We start from the raw sequence: 20486 nt of genomic DNA on the forward strand, positions 1-20486 counted from the left end.
ATAGATACTGTTACCTGTGAAAACATGGGGGTGTGGAAGTGGTAATAGACTGCTTAAAGTATTTTGAACTTTCTTTGAATAAATTAACAGTTCAAACTATTTGTCTTTTACATTTATGCTTTCCCTGGCATCTTGGGTTTTTTTGTAAACATGTATTGAGATGTACTCTACATGAATAGCATGTGAGCTCAAGATTAAATTACAGTGGCATCCACGGATGACTTCAACTGTTAAAATCTGTGGGCAACTGAAAATTCTGTATTCAAAGAAGATGGTGTAATTTACCATAGTCATTCCACCATCAGCATTTTGGTGCACTTCAGTTGGTATACAGGAAAGAGACAGAGAAAAATCCAGCCCTATCCAATCTCTTCATCTACTCAGTTTTACAATCTCTATCATATAGCTTGTTAGTTATCTTTAGGGTTTTTCTCCCAGGCTAAAGACATTTTTTTGTACTTTAAAATATCTCGTTGTCCTTTCCTGAATATGACCCAGTTTTACCATGTACTTTTTGAGACAGAGAATGAGAACTGCAAGATATTTGAAGTGTGAGAGCACTAAAGTGTAATAATGTTTTGGGGTTACTTCTTCTGAAATTGTGAATTGAATTTGTGCATGGCTTCCTATTTATTTCCTATAAGTTCACCTGCCTTTTCCTACTTAGTAAATGCTTTCTACAGTTCTTCACAGCACTTCTCCCCAAATATCATGATATGATATTCATTGGCTAGAGCAGTACTCCTGACCCTCAGAGAGGTCAGGTTGGATATTAGGATATGCACCCCCAGGCACAGAAACATTGGGTTCACAGTTAGTGATGAAAACTGACTAGGACTTGGTTAACTGTTGGGATAAAGAGGGGAATGAAAGGTGAACAGCACAACAGAGGAGGTTTCAGAAGTTACAAGGGATATGTGCTGCTTTAGAAAAACTACCTCCCAACATCACTCATTTCCTTTATTTTACACTGTGATTCAGTATAGGACTGGCTAATTATAGCAATCTTAAAATTGCAGAGCAGAAATGATACAAAAAAAACCCAAAAAACAAAGAAGTAGAACTTTACTAGTTACCACCTACATTTCTTTTTGATACAGTCTGTATTTATTCATATTTTAACAAGTATCTGCCAAAATGACAAGCAACATTTCACAGTCTCAACTCTGACACATCTACATGTTAAAACTAGTCAATTTTGGAGACAGTTTATTATTTTCTTTAAAGTACTTTTTAGGGAAAGACATTTTTTCAGTGTATGGCTGTTGCAAAATTCCTTAGGGAAAGAAAACATGATTTATATATAGATATTGAACTACCCTGACTGAGGCCTAGTTGAGGCCCAAGGCCTGTGATGCAGGAGAAAATTCTCAGTTAGCTGTGGCGCAGTTAGAATTAGATATTAAGATGTTTGGGAAAGATAATAGGGTGTTGAAGGTCATTGAATAGAATTGTTAGTATGCATGTGTTAGCCACCTTAAGAGTAAATCACACAATGTGTGTTTACATTCCTTCCTCTGCTGTGTGCCAATGAAAAAGTTGTTACATGTATAAACAATGAAGAATAGTATATAAGTTGCTGTACTGCTCGTAATAGACGGATTTCGTAGAATTAACCATAGTGGTCGTATCTACATCTGCCTCAGTCCAACCCTCTCTTATCATCAGTATCCCTGGCTTCATATGGCTGTTTGCATAATGTCAGCAAGGTACTACATGCATGTTCAATAACACTTGCATGTCTAATAACTCTATAAACAACCAGAAGAAGCCACAAACATCTCCGCTTTATCAAAGCTTTCTTGAACTCAAAGTGTTCTATTATAAAACAAAATAAAACACTCTTCATTATGTAACCTAGCCTTTTTTATTGGCCTCACTTTGAGCTGGCAAAACAAAGCCTTAGATGTCTAAGTACCTAACAAGTGGTCTGCTTAATCCACTAGAACATATTTCTGTCATTCAATTCACTTTTGCAAGTGTTTTATGCAGTTATATTACACTACTGAGGAAAACAATAAGCTATCCTCTTTTGAAAGTTCAGAGTCTAATTAAAACGTGGCTCATTAGCCGAATGGATTTTTGTTACACGAAATTTTTCACTGGCTTGCTAATGAACCAGATATAAATACCAGTCACTACTGCAATCCAGCGACCTCAAGGCTGCCAGTATTATTACATTCACTTTAAATATAAAATTACAACTTTGCAAGGGTTGGCCATCTAGCATATAATTTTGTTTTGGAAAGCATTCCTATTTAAATCAATCATAAGCATATACTCTCTGTCTTGCTCTGAGTTAAGCCTGCATTCAGTGCTGTTCTTGAAAAGGGTGGTTCTCTCTTTCGCAGCACACTGATAACACACGCCATTCTGAAGCACACCACTACAGAAATGTGACAGCAAAATGCTATTGGTCATATTTCTGATTCATATGAAAGACACACTTCCTATTTTAAAATTCTTTCATCTTCAACACGTAGATGCCAAAGGAACCAAATGAAAAACATAACTTCCTTTTATTTCTGTGCTCATAGTCCTGTTGTAACAGTAAACCTGTTACACAAAGTCTGCACACTGGCCAAAAACCTCTAAGGTTTGTCCTTCTGAACCCTTATACTTGTGTCACCAAGAAGTACAATTAGTTTCAGTTCATCAATTTTCCTGCCAGGATTAAAAAAAAAGAGGACGCTGTATCTGTGGACTGAGGACCATAAAATCATTTTCCAGAAAATCCCAACATAATCTGTTAAGCTTTATGGTTAAAAGTCAAATGAAATGGCTTACTGCACTGGCACGGAGACAATGACTGAATTATACTTAAGTAGAAATGTAATACAGAAATACAGGTAGTTCCCAGGAGAAAGAATACAGAGTTAAATAGAGTTCAATTTTTAGAACAACGAACAGAGACTACAAAGCACCAAAATGCACGATGAGAGTCTAGACCCAAATTCAAATGCATTTTTAATTTTTTTTTTCTGAAGGAATAAATAAATTTTTAATAGTTTGGCTAGATGAAGTTAACAATGCTGTTCCAACAAAAAACTCAAACTTCATTTACAATACAATTATTTGGACTCAGTTGCCTAAATGAATGTTAGATGCCAAAATTAATTTACTCCAGTCCACAAAGGTGTGGATCATTCCAGGTCAGATTTGCGAGCTCTGTGTCTGTGCCTCAGACACCCCTAGGGCACCTAAAACTGCTTTTTCCATTCTGCACAATTTTGCATCCATTCCAAAGATCTTGTGCAATAAAGAGGTTACATTCAGCATTCCTTCCTTTCATTCGTGAAATTATCTTGCAGGTAATTGCTCAGCATATTGAAAAGGGTGGCAGAGATCATTTCCTGTGAACAAGGAAAGTATGAGCTCGTTTCAAAAGGTGGAGATAGGAGAGTGTAAGTCAGATGAAGGAGAAAAGTAATGGAAATGAAGGAGACATGATGAAGGGGTTGTGGGAGCGTTTTAAGCATGACTGCTGAGTAAGACAGCAAAGCAGCATGCTACTATACAAAAAGATGGGTGGAAATATTTCCATGACTATTCAAAGTCATGACTATTTAAATATTAGTATCATCAGATGTTGTTTTTAGCAGCCAAAGCTGCTAAAGCAGACCTGAATTCCAAGAAACCTTTCATTTGTTCCACTGGAACACCCAGCTGTCATCTCCATTTGCACATTTAACATCAATTTCAATGAATTACACATAAGAAAATTCAACCCTCTGATGACAGAGCTGCAACTTACTTTACAAAGTTAATTGAACCTCCTTTTATGCTCTGTCTCACTGACCATCCACATTATTAATGCCTCCAGCCCAGCTATGTCACAGCCTTGCTTGAAGCCTGGAATCCCCTTTGAGTCTATGGTCACACCTAACCCACATGAGTAAAGCTTCAGGTCCGTGCTCTGCGCCACAAGTGTGGAAAGACTGCTGGTGTGAGAGAAGCTGTGTAACACCAGCCATGCCACAGGGATTTTGATAGATGTATGAAGTCTGCACAGACATACCTTAGCAACTGAACTCTGCAAGAACTGCTCAGGCTTCTCTTTGAACTGCCAGAGTACCCATCCAGTGAGTCTCATAGACCAAACTGGAAAAGCAGTGGGTGGCTAGTGTGGACCAGACATGCCATGCAAACACACCCTGTGTGACTCCTCTCATACAAAGCACCTACATGACTGTAAGTGAAATACAAATACACAGAGGGGGAAAAAAATAGGACTAGAAAGTCAATTTGTACGGTTAGAAATACCACGGAAGATGGGAGGGGAGAAATTTTAATTTAATTTACTTTAAAAAATCCCAGACTTCTGCCTGTTTTCCATTAAAAAAAAATTCACTTTGGAGGAGTTACAAAAGAAAGTCTTCTCACTGTACTTAGCTATCTCCAAGGTATCTCTTTAAGAAAAGAGAGATCTCTTGTGAAGTGTCACCCTGGAAATCTGAAATAGATTCTAACTACAGCTCATTTTCTGCTAGCCTTTGAATAAAGCCTTTAAATTCAAAGTTCTTACAAGAAAATAAAATATGAATATAATGGAAACAAACCTTTTGTTTTGTCTGCAACGTGAAATAGTTTAAATGTAATCCAATCACTTTGATGAAAAGGACTTGACAAATATTCAGTGCCTGATGAGATGAAAAATAGGTCTCTTCGGACTAATTAGGTATGGCCTCTTTTACTAATCCAGAAATTGGAGAAAAACTCTCAATGTGGATTAAGACTGACAAATTAAGCAGCAAAATTAGTATTTTTTTTCCCCATGATATAAAGAAAAACATTCAAATGGAACATTGCCATTCATACTAAACATAAGATGGCAAGATAGAAACCAGAAGCCTAAGAAGTAAGAGATTTTTGAAAAAAGTGAAAACCTGAAATAATATGTCATAACATTTTTTTCCCCATCTTTGGATGACAAACATCTTTCATTTTTGCCTAACTAAGTATAACTTGCATAAGTAAGTACAAAAGTGGAATACAAATTACTCACAAGGAAAAAAAAAAACATGTAAACAATTCCTGGGAATTTATATAGTGCTATTTCTCTTACTTATAATACTTAAAACTATGGTTTCACTATGTGTCAGATTTAAAGAATAATCTCTTGTAATAAACTAGTACAAAAATTATTAGGTCAACATTCCATGAAAAAAGCATATGCAAGGAAATTAGAGTACAAAAGCATGACTTAAGTCAGTACTTAGATTTTGTATAAGACTTTTTTATTTGCCTATGCAAAAAGATGTATTGCCATCTTCTGTTCTAGGTATATGAATTGGAGTTTATTATTCACTTGGAAAATTATTTTCAGAAGGCTTCTACTTCTGGAAAAAAATGTTGGTTTGGGGTTTTCCTTGTTTTAAATTTTACTTCTACGAAACCTGGGATTTTTCAAAAAGAAGAAAAAATCTGACTGGCATGACTTCATATAACTATTTAATAACTGCTCAAGTTTAAACTGTAATGTCTATTGGAAAATGCACACATAACTGTATATAAATTATATTACATTATATTATGTGTAACTGTAATTATATCTTAATATACATTTATTTAAAAACATCAAAACTGAGTAGTTTTTATTTTAATAACTTTTTCAATACATTTTTCATACTTGAATACTTTAATTTCTTAAGACACAACAAATTTCACTTTGAAAAATCAGAAATTAGTGAACATATCCTTGTTTACAATGTATTTATAACTACATTACTGACAAAAATATATACTCTAGAAGAAACTTAGAGAAGATAACCTCTAAATTTTACTTATTGTGAGATGAAATGGCTCAATGCCAGCTGCTTTACAGGTCATATACATATATGTTTTAAATAAAATTAACACAGAAAAAAACATCCTTAAAATTTTACTTTCTCTAACAAACTTAACAAAGATTTAGATTTCAGTTCTGCAACAATAACTATCAGACTCAGGTTTATGTTAACAAAATGTTAGTTGAGGGACTATAAAAGCACTGACTTCAGTGCTGCATAAAATAGAAGACATTTTTTGAGGAATTGCTCCAAACATCTTGGAATGACTACTGCTGACTAATGGTCCTAATTTACCACAATATGCTTAAGAAATTCTGCAGCTTTTAAATATGCCTGCCTTAGCAGCTGTAGTGATCAGTTTCTCTGGGCAGGGAAATCAAGCTATTTGTTCTAAGTACCCTGACAATATGAATCAGTCCCCATACACAAATTATGTATATGAGGTAAGCACGATTAACATTTTAGGTCACAGAGAGCACCTGGTATTTTGCAAACAGTAACAATTAAAGCTGCTGGGAGCAGGTTGGGATCTGACTGTGTGCCTTCCAGCTGGCAGGGCCTCCCAGGCTACTAGCTACTGAAAAATGTAAAGTGTTACGGGGTAAAAGGATGGCAACAACCAGCTTTAGCTTTTCTACAATTTATGACTCAAAAATAAGTTCACGCACTCATAGAAGTAATGACCTTTTGTTCGCCAAACTCCCCCGTACTACAGTTTTGTTCGTTTTACTTGCGTTTCTGATATAGAATCACTGAAGCTTAGAGAACAAGAATCAATTTACATAATAAGAATTATTTTCTATTCATTTGGTAGTTTTGGTGACTTAACAGGTTCAGATTTGCAGGGGTAACAATCAATAAACAGTTCTACTTGTGAGGTAGGCAAACAAATACTGAAATGAATGAAAATGTAATAAAGTAGAATACCTTTACCCATAAAGATTTTTCTAGAATATGTTTTCCCTCTTAATTTTCCAAAATATTCTAGAAAAGCGAGAGCAAACATGGTAAGAGGTTAGCTAAACCATTCATCAGTTATACCCTTAATCTTGGTAGTTTTGAACTATCCAAGTCAAAAATCATTAAATTGTGTATTGATAGCAAAGAAATGCTAAGTGACTGCCTAGGACAATTTCAGAGAGGCTCACTGTATTCAGAATGCAAAAAATGTCACATATGCCTCTTCATTGTAAAAGTAAACCTTATAAGAAAAAAAAAATAGCAATTTCCATCTTAACACTTCCAAAATGTAAATGTGAAAAAAAATGTAGAAAATTACAAAGCATTGAAATCTTTATAACACAGGACATTACAAGTGGTAGTATATAGAGACTGTCACTCAGGTGAGGGACTGTGAATTATTTCTATTTCCTTCTTTCCTCACATTTTGTTCTGGTAAAGATGAATTTCCCATAGCCTTTAAAATCTGTCATGTGAAATACATCCAACAGTTCTCAACATCTCACTTCTATTTTCTCTGTCCTATTTTTACCTCACTGATGCCAGCAACAAAAGGGACAAGCCTGAAGAGATCATTGAATATGGTCTAAAAAATCATAAACACTTAGTGCGATTGAGAAGTCACCATAATCTAAATGCAAGGGTACTCATCATCTAAGCCTAAAGAAAATTTTTCTGACACACAATTAAATAAATCATTAAACCACTAGGTGCACTATTTTAATGCTGTGACTCATAAATAATATTCACTACTTACAGGTATTACTTAAATGTATTATTATAGATTTATATCACATCTAAATCATAAAATACTATTCAAAATTATTTACTCCTGTGGGACAACACAAACACATAAATTGCATGTTTATTTATTTATTTATTATTATTTATATTTAGTTTTCAGTATTTTAAAGAATCTTTTTATCAGGGAGTATGCGGAATTTTTCACCACTTTTACAAGTTGGATTTGGTGCTATGTCACTTTTTCAGAGACAAAATACCAAAGGTTGGCTCTAGAGATTTTAAAAATTCCTAAATAGATTATTAAATCATACTTACAGAGATAAATACCTGAATCTGATCTCAGTTTATATATCATCCTGATCCATCAAGAAAATTTCAGCTGAGCCATTTCTATCAACTTGTTTAAAGTGGCCAACAGAATACATACAGATTTAAGAAACGACAACTACCACATTATCCCAGTATTTTACTTCAAGAAATTCTTTTTATACTGATGAGAAAAGAAGTCCATTTCATTACACTAAGTTTCTTAAAATGAGTGCACAAACTGTAAACCAGAAGGAATGTTTTGGCGTTTTTCTCCCCATGAAACAGAAAATCGTTAATCTATGACCTGCACAAAACATTAAGCTGTCTCTGGTTTTCCATTCCAATTTAATTCCCTTGGTTTCCCCTCACTGATTGCCTTTGACTGAAGAGTCACATGTTACGAAGAGAGAAGAAAATATAACTGTTGCTTAAGTGTGCATGCTGAGAAGTCATTCAACTAAAACAGGGGCTATTTGTTCACAGAATCTATCAAGGCCAGTCTTCAGAGGGTCTTTTTAACTCAGAGATCATGTCTTAAACTTACAGCCCTGCCTATGTTCATTTCAAACTGCCGTAAGTCTACCTTTCAATGCAGCATTGCCTTATTTTGCTTATATTGGTACAAAAAGATTTTGGCTGCACTGGGATGAAGTATTAAGGATCTTTTATCATTACCATGTGCAATAAGATTCAGTAGAGAATACAGAATGATGTCCTTGAAGGCAATCACAATATAGTGTACAATGAGTAACTGCACTGAATATAACAGGGAAACAAAAATCCATTTTAGTTGGACACACAATTAGCAAACTTTGCAAGATTACATATCTTGAGGAACATGAAAACTTAACAGGAAAAAATTTATATACAGCTTGCAACTGTATGCAGAAGGAGCAAGAGAAATCCTTATCAAAGAGGGCATCTGTTTTACAGAGAGAAGTGATAATCAGGATAGTGGTGTTACTCACTAAGAATCAAAAATCCAATAGCTGCGAAAATTCTCAGAAAGAACTCTGTTACAGCCACATTGTGTTAATAGGTAACACAATTCCCACAGAATATTAGACACACACTGGGCTAAAAAAAAACAAGTTTAGAGCAGAAGTTAATGGTATTTACAACACTGAAATGTAATTTAGAACACTGAAATGGTAAATTGAAAATTTACATAATTCCAGCTGAACAAAAGAAAACACTACTGTGAGAGTGACCAAACACTAACACAGGTTGCATGGACAGGTTGTTCAGTCATCATTCTTGCAGAAATTAAAAATCCTGCACACAGGCTCAGGCAATTTGCTCTAGGTGACCCTGCCTGAGCAGAGGGTTGGACTAGATGAACTCAAGTGGGCCTTTCAACCTGAATGATTCTGAGATTCTGTGATTAATTCTCTCTTCTTTTTTATTTTAATTCTTTTCTTACACACAGTCTCTTAATTCTTAACTCCTTTACACCATCTTCAAAGAACATTTATCCTGAATAAGATGGGGTTTGTGAAGCAACACACTCATGTATATTACTTTCATGTGAATTACCTGTGAGAAACTATGCATCATCTTTCCATGTGATCCATATGCAAACTTACTTCATGAAGTGCCTACTTACTGTGGACAGAACGCTATAATGCTTTTAAAATGCTAATTAGCAATTCTCTGAACCACTTCAATTAGAGCAGATATTTATAAACCTTTCCCTTCCCTATAAAAGGAACATCAAAAACACTATAATATAATCTGTCTCCTGTTACAAGAGCCTTCAAACAGAGTTTTGTTTATATGAAACTTCATTTTCCAAAACCATGGTTCAGGGAACACATCATAAGGTCTTTCTCTTAACTGACTCTATTTGTCCTTTTTCAGCTTAAAGAGTTAGTTAACTTAGGAAAAGACAAAATAATATTCAAATAGTACCATGATATTAATTTTTTGCTACCTTCATTACATATCTGGGGTGAAATGTTGCCTATATGCCATTTTTCAATTACAAGTCTTCTGGCACTGCAATAGATTCATTATCTGGTGGTTAATGATAATACATCCAACAAAAGCCAGAACTAAAGCTTCTCACATCCTGCTACTTTAATGCTGGAAATTTAAATGGACATATAGGACTATAGACTATATAACTGCTATATTTGTAGAATCAGAATATTCTTCTTCACATGCAAGTAAGCTATGATTACACTACAAAGAGAAATGAATGCAGGTAAACTGGGATAACCCAGTTTTAGCAGGCAGTGAAAGACCTAAGGAGTAGGGCAGCTCTTGGAGCACAGCTCTTGGAGCTTGTTCCTCCAGCCACCAAGGAGTGAATTATCAAACTGAAAGTATCATTCTGTGGTTTTCACTCCCTTCAAGATCTTTGAGGATTAGAATACAATTTTACACCATTTAAATAATAATACTTATTAAATAATTTATCTATATAGTAAACAGTTCTTTATAGGTTAAAGCACTTTTATATTTTAAGACTGCAAAACTGATCTGCCAGAGATAGCCATTAGCAATTGGCATGTTTCCAAATGGCAGTGCGTAATTTTTGACAGCCACACAGAACTACTAGAATGTTTGTTTTCAATTCTTTCTAATGGAAAGTGAATTTCTGCCATAAAATTCTCATTGGCAGAAACAAGCAAACACAGTATTCTCCATCTCATAATCAGCAGGGACAGGGATAGATGCATCTACAATTACATCCAGAATATATTGCAAAGAACTCTTGTGTAAACATCTTTAACTGGTCAACTTAAGAAAATTATTTGAGAAAGAATCTTAAAAACGTATATTCAAGCAGGTAAGATGCCTTCTCTACAACAAAATAAGCATTATAATTTTGAAGACCTTAAAACCAGAACTCTACCTCACTTTTCTTTTTCTTCCTCCCTTCTCTTTTCTGCATCTCCAAAATTTCATGATACTGACTTCATGAATCATCAGCAAGCCAGGCAGATTTATACCCATAATGTACATTCTAAAGGTTATGGTTCCTTTTGCATAACAAAACAAAAATAAAAATTATCTCATCTCTAATCAGCCATATTCTACTTGTTTTGTGATACTCCATAAATGCTCTCTATCACAGCCAAGGTAACGCTCTCTACTCAGTCTTGGAGTTCCCCTTTCTCACTTTTCTCCATCTCTTGTTCTTCTTGCTTCAGTATTAATAGCACCCACTCAAAATATCACAGTGTCTCCATATCTTCATCCAACTTAATTCATCTCATTTCCCACTCCTAACAACTTGCCAGTCACAGCCAGCCTTCTGGCTTCCAGATTTTGGATGCAACTGAGATTTTTGGGGATCAAATGATTCCCTGCAGGATGGATGGCCTTGCTCACTTGTCCTTTCTGCCACACTTGGATGTCCTCCTTCATCCTAGCTGTGGATTTCATCAGCCCACTGTGAACTGTTCAGCTCACTAAACCAGCCAAAGCTACTCACCTCTCTCCTTGCTGGTTCAGTTTTCAGCTTGGTCATTTGACTCAAATTACCAGAAAGCAAGAAAAACATCAAAGTTTTTGCAGGGAAGAGGAGGAAAAGTGAAGAGAGGAGGCCTTCACTGCAAGAAGGAAGACAGTAAGAAGAGAATGGGCCTGTCTTTACCGTCCCATAAGTCTCAGCTATTCTACCAGACACAAAACTTAATCATTCAGTTCCATTCCAAGTTTGGTTTAGTTTCTTAAAAGTCCTACTAACTTTGGATTTCTGTGTTTTCTGGGTATCTTCTTCCTTCACAACAACTAGATACCAAAGAAGGAGCATTATTCATTGGCCAGGGATATGGTAACATCATCCACCTCATTTGTTCCTTTTCTTGTTTTCACCATTCCCCCTGGGCAGATTTTTATTCTTTTTTTCCACATTAGGAGTGAAAGATATAACAGAAAGTGTGGTGAATCATCCTTGTCAGTCTCATCCTGACTCAAAGCACATTCACCATCATCGTCCTGGAAGCTGTGTCATAACCAGTGATTTTTATTTTTAAGTTTCCTGCTCTGAATCAAATTCACTTCAGTAACTGCTAAAATATCCCTACTCTTCTTCCTCTTACAGGCAATACTTAGTAAAACAGCATATTGGTGTCATTCAGTACTAAATTAATACAATAGCTCTGAAAATTTTCTCCCTAGTTTTTGCTACTGCTGTGAACAACTAGAGAGAGAAGTAGTGACAGGAACTAAAAGGCCTCAGAAAATCTTTCCCTGAGACAATGTATCTGATATTCAGATACACTGAATATCTTTTCAAAGGCATCTCCAAGACTACAAAAGCATAATGTACTTCATATTAGAGTAGAAAGGATTTCATACAGAGATGCAGGAAGTATATTTCTAAAGATTTAATAAATGTCATCCTGTGAGAAATTTTAGTGTTTGTACTTCTGCTTTTGCTGCTTGTAACTGAGCAGTTTATCATGTGAAAGCCCTAAACTATTCTAAAGCTTTTTCTTAGAATTTTGATAATTCAGATAGAACTATTGCATGCTAATACAGGAATCCTGATTCACAGTCCCACCTACAGAGAAAATTGTCAAATAATTATTGTTGAACTAGAAATTATTCCCAGTTAACTATTAACTTACTAAGATGAAAGATGTGGCCTATTCCCATGGCCAATAGTTGCACTTCAACAAGAAGATCCAGTAAACTGTACTTTTAAATTAACTACTAACAGAACTTTGTGCAATGAAACTATGATATAAGTGCCATATATGTACCTATATATCTATAAAGAAACTGAATTTGAGAAAAAGTGGAAGTACAGAAGAAAAGCACACTGCCTTAATTGTTTCAGTTTTGACTGAAGGAATACTCTCCAATTATTGACAAAGACTGTGAAGAATCATGATTACAAACAATAAGAAAAAATTAAAATTGTCTGTAGAGCTGTATGATGAGTCCAATTTGTAATTTAAACAAATAAATTAGAATATTTAACTAATTAATGAAATTTTCCAAATCCAAAGTTACAGGGGTAACAAAAGACTCCAAAAGTTTTTCAGGAAGAAGTAGTGCATACTGTGACAGCAACAGAACTTTGAAAAGACATTCAAAAGACCATCATTTTCGCCATTAAACAAATCCTTCAATCAACCTGACTAATAAAAAGTTGATCAAAATGCTCCATAATTCTTAGAGTCATTGTAGATACTTACACAATTTAATAACTGACTGGAATTGAAAGAAAACATTTCACAATAACACCCTATTGAAGACAAATCTGAAAAACAATCTTGGACTCTGCTCTTCACACATGGGAGGAATCTGGTAAGAATCAAACCAGGAGTGCAAGTCTATAACTGTAAATCTTAGTATCATTTACATTAATTAAAATTGGAGATATATCATTTGTCTTAGTGAACTATAGTTAGTTAGTTATTATTCATATATGTTTACAGAAGAGTAGTATTCCAAATGCTCTGTCAGTATGAATGGTTCCACTCCTGGTTCAGACGGAAATGGAAAGTCATATAATCCCAGATCCAGAGACATATCTACAGTATTATATATGCCAGAAAAATAGAGAAACTTTCCTTAAAGTCACAGATTTTCTGACACACCAGTAATAATGCTGACATGCAATCATACTTGAAAAGGAAAAGGGAAAAAAAAAAAAAAACAAGCCAAAAAATTTGTAATATTTTCTGTCTCTATTAATGTTGTCAGGTAACTGTAAACAAGAACTAAAATTGGGCTTCTCTGCTTTTCTTCTCTTCACAAAGATGTTTCTGCTTAATAGCCAGCATTTTCAGCCAACAGATGCCATTAGTATGTATGTGTGTTGTTTTGCTTCTTGTAAAACCACTGTGGGTTAAGCCCAGTGGGAAAATAAGCACCACACAAAGACTCATTCCCCTCTCTTCCCTTCCCACAAGTGTCATGGGGGAAGAGGCATGGAAAGACCCCAACAACTGGGGGTCAAGATAACAAAAAAAGAATTTGTTTAATAAGTGAAAGATAAGTGGAAAAAGAGGGAAGAAAAAATGAAACAAGTGATGCTACAGCAATCACTCACCGCCTCCCATGGGTAGACTGTTGCCCTGCCAGGTCCCAAGCAAAAGATGGTTAACCCCTCTAAAGCCCCCTCTTTCCGCTTTTATTCCTGAGCATGACGTTATGTGGCAGGGAACTTCTCTTTAGTTAGTCTGGGTCATCTGTCTGGTTGTGTCCCCTCCCAACCTATTGTGCAGCCCCATGTCTATTCACTGGGGGGATGCAGAGTGAGAAACAGAGAAGGGATTGATGCTGTGCAAACACTGCTCAGCACAAGCTAGAACATCCCTGTGTTATCGAGACTGTTTTCATCACAAATCCAAAACACTGCCCGATACAAGCTGCTGTAAAGAAAATTAACCCTATCCCAGGCAAAGACAGTACAAAGAGTACAGCACAAAAGGTACAGCTCCACATCCAACAATTCTGAATGATACATTAATTTAAAAATACTAATATAAAAGAGAGAAAAAGATTTGCTGTGCTATTTTAGTCTTATACAGGGGTGAAATTGCTGGTTTTGTCAGCTAAACCAGGTCACTAAAAGGTACGATGAGTACAAGAGTAATGAGAGGGGCAGGACAGCACAGCACAACAGGAACCAAGAAAGGAATGAAAGAAGAACATAGCACCCATCTTTTCAGCCACGGCAACTTGCCAAACAGCACCTTTGATTTAGTCTTGAGTGGAACCAGCACAATTCCTAGAAGTAGCAGGCATAAATGCAAATCTCATAGGCAGTATTCAACATCCTCTGGCTAAAGTAATGGTTTCACATTCCTACACACCTCCCCCTTTCGGAATCCCCTTTTCATGTTATTTTGCACTGCCAGCCCCCCCTGTAAGTCTGAGCCACACCTAGAGCACTGCAGAATTAGGTCCTTCAGCTTTCCTGTTTCTTAAGTTAAAAATGAAGGGTATAGATGTTGATGTTTTATCTAACAAAAATCCTATTCAGGATGTCATATAATTATGCATTTTTTACACAGTGTATCTTTATAAATAAAACCACGCACTGTACCCAAATACATTGTAACATGACTCCTGCATGCAATCATTTTAAAAACAAGCCTTTTCTTACAGAATTTACATGCAGCTCTTGTAGCTAAATGGTCAAAGCACCAGTCTTATACTTAAGGCACTGTAAATTAGCTTGTTCAGAAAATATTCTATCAGTTAAGCCAAGCAAGCAAAAAGAACATTTTGGAGAATAAATGTTACCACAACAATTTGAAAGACTAGAACACATCACAGGAAAAACAGGAAAATAAGCATTTGAGCTTTTTCCATTTTATACAGAAAGTTTTTAACTTTGGCTAAGAGGTCAATCAGTAACAACAGGACTGCAAATAAGCTGACATAAAAATGTATCTTGAAACCTTTAATAGGTGTCACTTTTGTTTAAAAACTTCAACTTTTCACCCAATCTCTAAGTAGTGATAAATATTTTTTTATTTTACAGAATATTTATTATTAATAGCTAGTACTAAAAAAACCAAACCAAACAAACCTCAAAATCACTCCAAGACTTTCATGCTTGGTTGATTCTATTAGTTTAAAAATGTGTGAAATAGGACTGACCTGGACAGAAACTCTGCTGTGTCTGCGTGGTTAATTTTTCTTGCACAGCACACTTTTCAAAATGTCCTGCAGTTGCATTCTGATGTAGGCCCCGTTGTCTACTGGCAAATCCCAATTCTCCAGGATCAGAAAACTTCCGATAAAACTGTGGCTCCAAATCACTGAAGGAGAAGTTTACAGCACCGTGTCCTCCGTGGCCATAGTCACTGATCATGGACTCATCCTCGGTGTTCTGTGTCGGTAACGGGAGGATCCGGTGATGCAGCTGCGGGCTGGGCAGTCTTGAAGATAATGGAGAAGGAATTGGTGACATCTGTTTGTGTGTATTTGATAGCGGATATGAGTTACTAAAAACATTACTCACTGCTGCTAATGGGGGTGAATGCAGCCTCTTCTCTTCCAGTTTAAGATTATTACTTGTCTGAGAAATATCAGGACTTTCATTTACAGGCAGGTTCAAAAATAAATGCTTGCCGTTTCCCCGGGATACCGTGGTCCTTTCCTCATATAGTGAGCCTGGCAGGTTTCTGTCTACTCTTGTAATTTGTTGCAGTCTCTTCCATTCTGCAGCTTCATCTAAAGTGTCACTCCGGATAACTTTCAGAAGAGCTTTATTAACTGCTCCCACAAGGTTGCATGACTCATCAGTAATGTGCACTCTCTCTGCTTTGTACTGCAAACCAGAGCCATCTTCCTCCCTTTCCTGCAGCACACTGTTATTAGAGTCTCCAGCAGCTTCATCTACAGAGTATACATCAGTTCTTGATATAAGCTCGTTATGTGCTGTTGTGAGAACAGAAGAAATGGTTTCATTACCTCTGTGAGAATCCGGTAAAGACTCTGCAGGGAGGTTGGTAACTTTTTTAATACAAGTGTCTAAATCCTGGATTTCATCAAGAACTGTGATTCCTGGTTTCTCCTTACATACTGGCTCAGCACAGTTGCTACTTTTCCAGATTTTAGCAGCTGCAGATTTACTCAATGTCTCGAGTTTGTTAGACAGACTGTACTGAGATGAATTCACCAAACTGGTGCTCTGTGGTACCTTGGTAACGTCAGGAATGCATTCTCCATTATCCACTGGTTCAACTGCAACAACATCACCGATGTCTTTTGAGCTAGAACTTGGTAAGTCAGCATCCAATTTCACAGCTTTGTTGCTCTTAAGAAAATACCCCTCTTCTGTCCACTTTTCTGGTTGTATTCTATGGTCTACTGGTAAATTATCCTTACCTGTTACTATTAGCCAGCTGGAGGGAGAAACGGAGCTGGGATAGCTCCTGCTCACAAGTCTTGTGGAGACCATCTTCTTATTTTTCTGTTGCGTGTCTTGTGTACTCAGTAAAAAGAGATGTTCATGTATCTTTTTTCCCTCTTTCCAAGGTCTGATCTCCTCAAAGCTCTCTTTTCTTCTGTATTTCCTCATTTTTTTGTGATTCAAATTGTCTCTCTTTGTAGAATCCAGCAATAACTCCTGCTGATGTGTAAGAGTGAAGTAATTATCACCTTTAAGTTTCGGGACTCCGGAAACATCCTGTTGCTTTTCCTCCTGATGTCCTGCCTTAAGGTCCGGAAAATGATGAATTCTCAAAACACTGGATAATAGTTTTTCCTTTTCAGCAGTTAGTTTGTATAGCTCATTGAAAAGCTCCTTTGTGGTAGTTTGCTTGAAAATAATATCTCCAAAGTTTTCATATGGCCGTTCTCTCAGGTCCATGTGAAACCTCTCCCTTACTTGATAGCAGCTACAAAAACGCTTACTGGTTCTATCCAGAGTCACAGAGCCCTTGTAAGTAAATCCTCTGACTTTCCCCTCTGGATGATAGAAGCTGATGTAACAAAGCTCCATAATGGGTTTGTGCAATTGAAGGATGGTATGTGTGCCTTCCATTATGCTTGCCAAATTAGTCATTCATTTAAATTATGTTCTAAGTGTTCCAAAGCTTGCATGACATAGCATGTGAGGCAGGGAATGGACGGAAGGCATCTGACTAATCTTCAACAATAATATTGTCTGCTGGAAAAAATAAAGAGAAGCCTGTCAAACTTGATTATGGCAAATTTAATATGACAAATAACAAGCCTGCAGAAGCACAATCTTCTCTCACTAATTTCTGATACAAATCTTTTACCTTGAAAATCTGACACAAAAAGAATGACATTGCTAACACTCATAACTGGAGTCATAATCTTTCTCTCTCCTACATCATCCCTCTGTCTCCAGGGTTCTCAGTCAATGCTGTCCCATCAGGTCACAAGACGGTCACTAAAACACTAATTTCAAAGAGGCTTTACTTTCGAATGGTGGAATCTCTTGCCCTCTCTCTGTTAAAAGTTAACTTGCTGTTGAACATTTAGTAAAAAGAACCATGCAAGCGTGCCTGTTACCTTCTTACTCAGCACAACCACCAGCAGAACACCATCACAATGTAATTAGGTCTCGCTGCTTTATTTACCAAGAAAACATTTAGAAAGTAAAAAAAGGCTGAATATTTTCTTCTTGTACTATTTTGTGGAACTGCCAAGACATCAAGAAAATTTGGAATAACAAAGAAATATAGGTTCTATTTACTCGGCAAACATTCAGGTACTATACAGATCTATTTTGAATCAACATGCAATAGTGTAATTGTAATTTTATAGGTAGAATTATTGAACTTTTTTATTTCCTATTCTTTTCATCACATATTTTCTTCATACAGATTGGATATATTTACATTCTTTGGATACATAATGGAAGTTTGTTTGCTCCTTTTGAGAACTAAATTGGTTTTTATCCAAAAGGAACTCTGCTACCATAATTAAAGTGGAGAAGTCTGAAGTCATTAGGAGATGCATAAGCATCAGGCAGGGAAAGACCTAATACCCAGGAGCACAAAAAGCTGGAGAGCACCTGCTCCTACATTGAAAAATGCAGGAATTTCAGTTTTCAACTGAAAAAGCATAAATACAACAGAACTTTTGATAATCTCAAAAAAGTCAAACCTAGGCAACAGTATTTAAAAGGAAGCTGTCATATTACTATGTAACATGAATCATAGAATAACCTGATTTGCAAGGGACCCATCAAGATCATCAAAGTTCACCTCCTGGCCCTGAACAGGACACCCCAAGAGTCACACCCTGTGCCTGAGGGCATTGTCCAAATGCCTCTTGAACTCTGTCAGGCTGGTGTTGTGACCACTTCCCTGGGAGCCTTGTTCCAGTGCCCAAACACCCTCTGGGTGAAGAACCTTTTCCTGACATATAACCTAGATCTCAGATTCATGCCATTTCTTCAAGTCCTGAAACTGTTCATGAGAGTAAAGAGATTGGTATTTGCCACTCTGCTTCCCTTCATGAGGATGTTGAAGACTGCAATGAGGTGTCTCCTCCAAGTGGAACAAAATGAGTGACCTCAGCTGTTCCTCCTAAGGCTTCCCCTCCAGAACTTTCACCATCCTCATGGCCCTCATTTGGATACTCTCTAAGAGCTTTTCATCATTTTCATACTGTGGCTCTCAGAACTGTCCTCAGCACTCGAGGTGAGGCTGCCCCAGGGCAGAGCAGAGCAGGACAATCCCCTCCCTCGCCTGGTTGGCCATGAACCCCAGGACACACTTGGCCCTCCTGGCTGCCAGGGCACTGCTCTCATATCCAACTTGCCATTGACCAGGACCACCAGGGCCCTATCCACAGCACTATACTCCAGCCCCTCATTCCCCAGTCTGTCTGTACATCCAGGGTCGCCCATCCCAGGTGCAGAATCTGGCTCTTCCCCTTGTTGAACTTCATATGGTTGGTGATTGCCAAGTCCTCTGATTTGTTGAGGTCTCTCTTCAGGGCCTCTCTGCCTTTGAGGGAGTCAACAGCTTCTCCCCATTTAGTGTCATCAGCAAATTTACTTAGTATTCCTTCAAGTCCTGCATCCAAGTCATTAATGAAGATGTTGAAGAGCACAGAGCTGAGGATGGAGCTCTGTAAAACCTCACTAGTGACAGATCACCAGTCTGATGTCACCTGATTCACTATAATCCTTTGCACCCGACCTGTGAGCCAGTTGCTCACCCATCCTATGATGTGTTTATCCAGCTGTGTGCAGAACGATCCTTTGTCCAGAAGGATATTGTTAATAACAGTATTGAAAGCTTTGCTGAGCTCCAAAAATATACAAGTTTTGTATCAGTTTTTACTATGCAGAGTTAGATATCATTTTATAATGATGCCCATAACTTATTATAAGTAATTAGTGAAGCCCAACTATAAGAATAAAGCAGCATTTATCCAAAACATCTTATCAACCAGCAGTCATTTATTGTGGTGATTTGACTGCATCTGTTATAGAACATCGATAATGTTCTTTAAACAGTTTCAAACTTTCCATTTACTTTGAGTAGTATCATTCTTTGTGCCAGCAAAATTCTTAAAATGTACACATAATCCTTAAAGACACAGGAGATATCCTAAGGAGAGAGACCATAGTAAGAAAATTTTCCACTAGAGCCATATGAGCCTCTTAATTCTGTTCACCAGCAGTTAACAGTTGCATGCATGATTCAGAATACTGTTCAAGTATAGGAAGTGATAGGAAAGGTGCAAAACCTTTAGTCACTACTTTTGTTGAAGACTGGCTTGTTGTTTTATAGACCTGTAAGAACTTCTGCGAAAAAAATGCCATTCTGTTTCCTCTTTTATTCTTGTTTTAATTCTTTGTGTCGAGATGCAGGCAAGGCTGAGGACTACCTAAAAGAGCAGCCTCACCCCTTGCCTCACTAGTCTTCCTTGTGTCCAGCTGTGCACACCTGCTTCTCTTCTAGCATAGAGTGATGCAGCCACAGGGTGTGTGTGCCACAGGCAGATGAAGTCAAGAGTGGTTCTGCATACTGAAATATTAGAAGCTGTCTTAACCCTACTCATTCTTCAGTCAAGCAGTAGCGAACACCCCTTAGCAAAAAGCATCATGGAAACTATAGACCCAGTAGCTATAGACCCAGACATTACAATCAAATTTAGTTTCCTCAGATGACACCTATGATATCACCAGGTTCAAGTCAGCCCTATTCTGCAGAGCACATTACTTTTGGTAACATGCATGGTTTTGGTTTGGGGTTTTTTTTGGTGACAAAGGAT

General features: G+C 36.8%; 1 protein-coding gene across 1 annotated transcript in view; it reads right to left on the reverse strand.

Annotated features, from left to right (window-relative positions):
* LOC310910502 (formin-1-like) overlaps positions 1-17654 on the reverse strand; it is a 29497-nt gene extending 11843 nt beyond the window's left edge. The window contains exons 1-2 of the mRNA XM_083863277.1: positions 17510-17654; positions 15378-17394 (exon numbers count right to left, since the gene is read on the reverse strand). Of these exons, the coding sequence (XP_083719403.1) occupies positions 15378-17289 (1912 nt within the window). The 5' untranslated portion in view covers positions 17290-17394; positions 17510-17654. The remainder of the gene's footprint in view (positions 1-15377; positions 17395-17509) is intronic.
* Between the last annotated feature and the right edge of the window lie 2832 nt (positions 17655-20486).

Source organism: Zosterops lateralis, assembly GCF_965231275.1.
Source record: "Zosterops lateralis genome assembly, chromosome: 6".
Lineage (NCBI taxonomy): Eukaryota > Metazoa > Chordata > Aves > Passeriformes > Zosteropidae > Zosterops > Zosterops lateralis.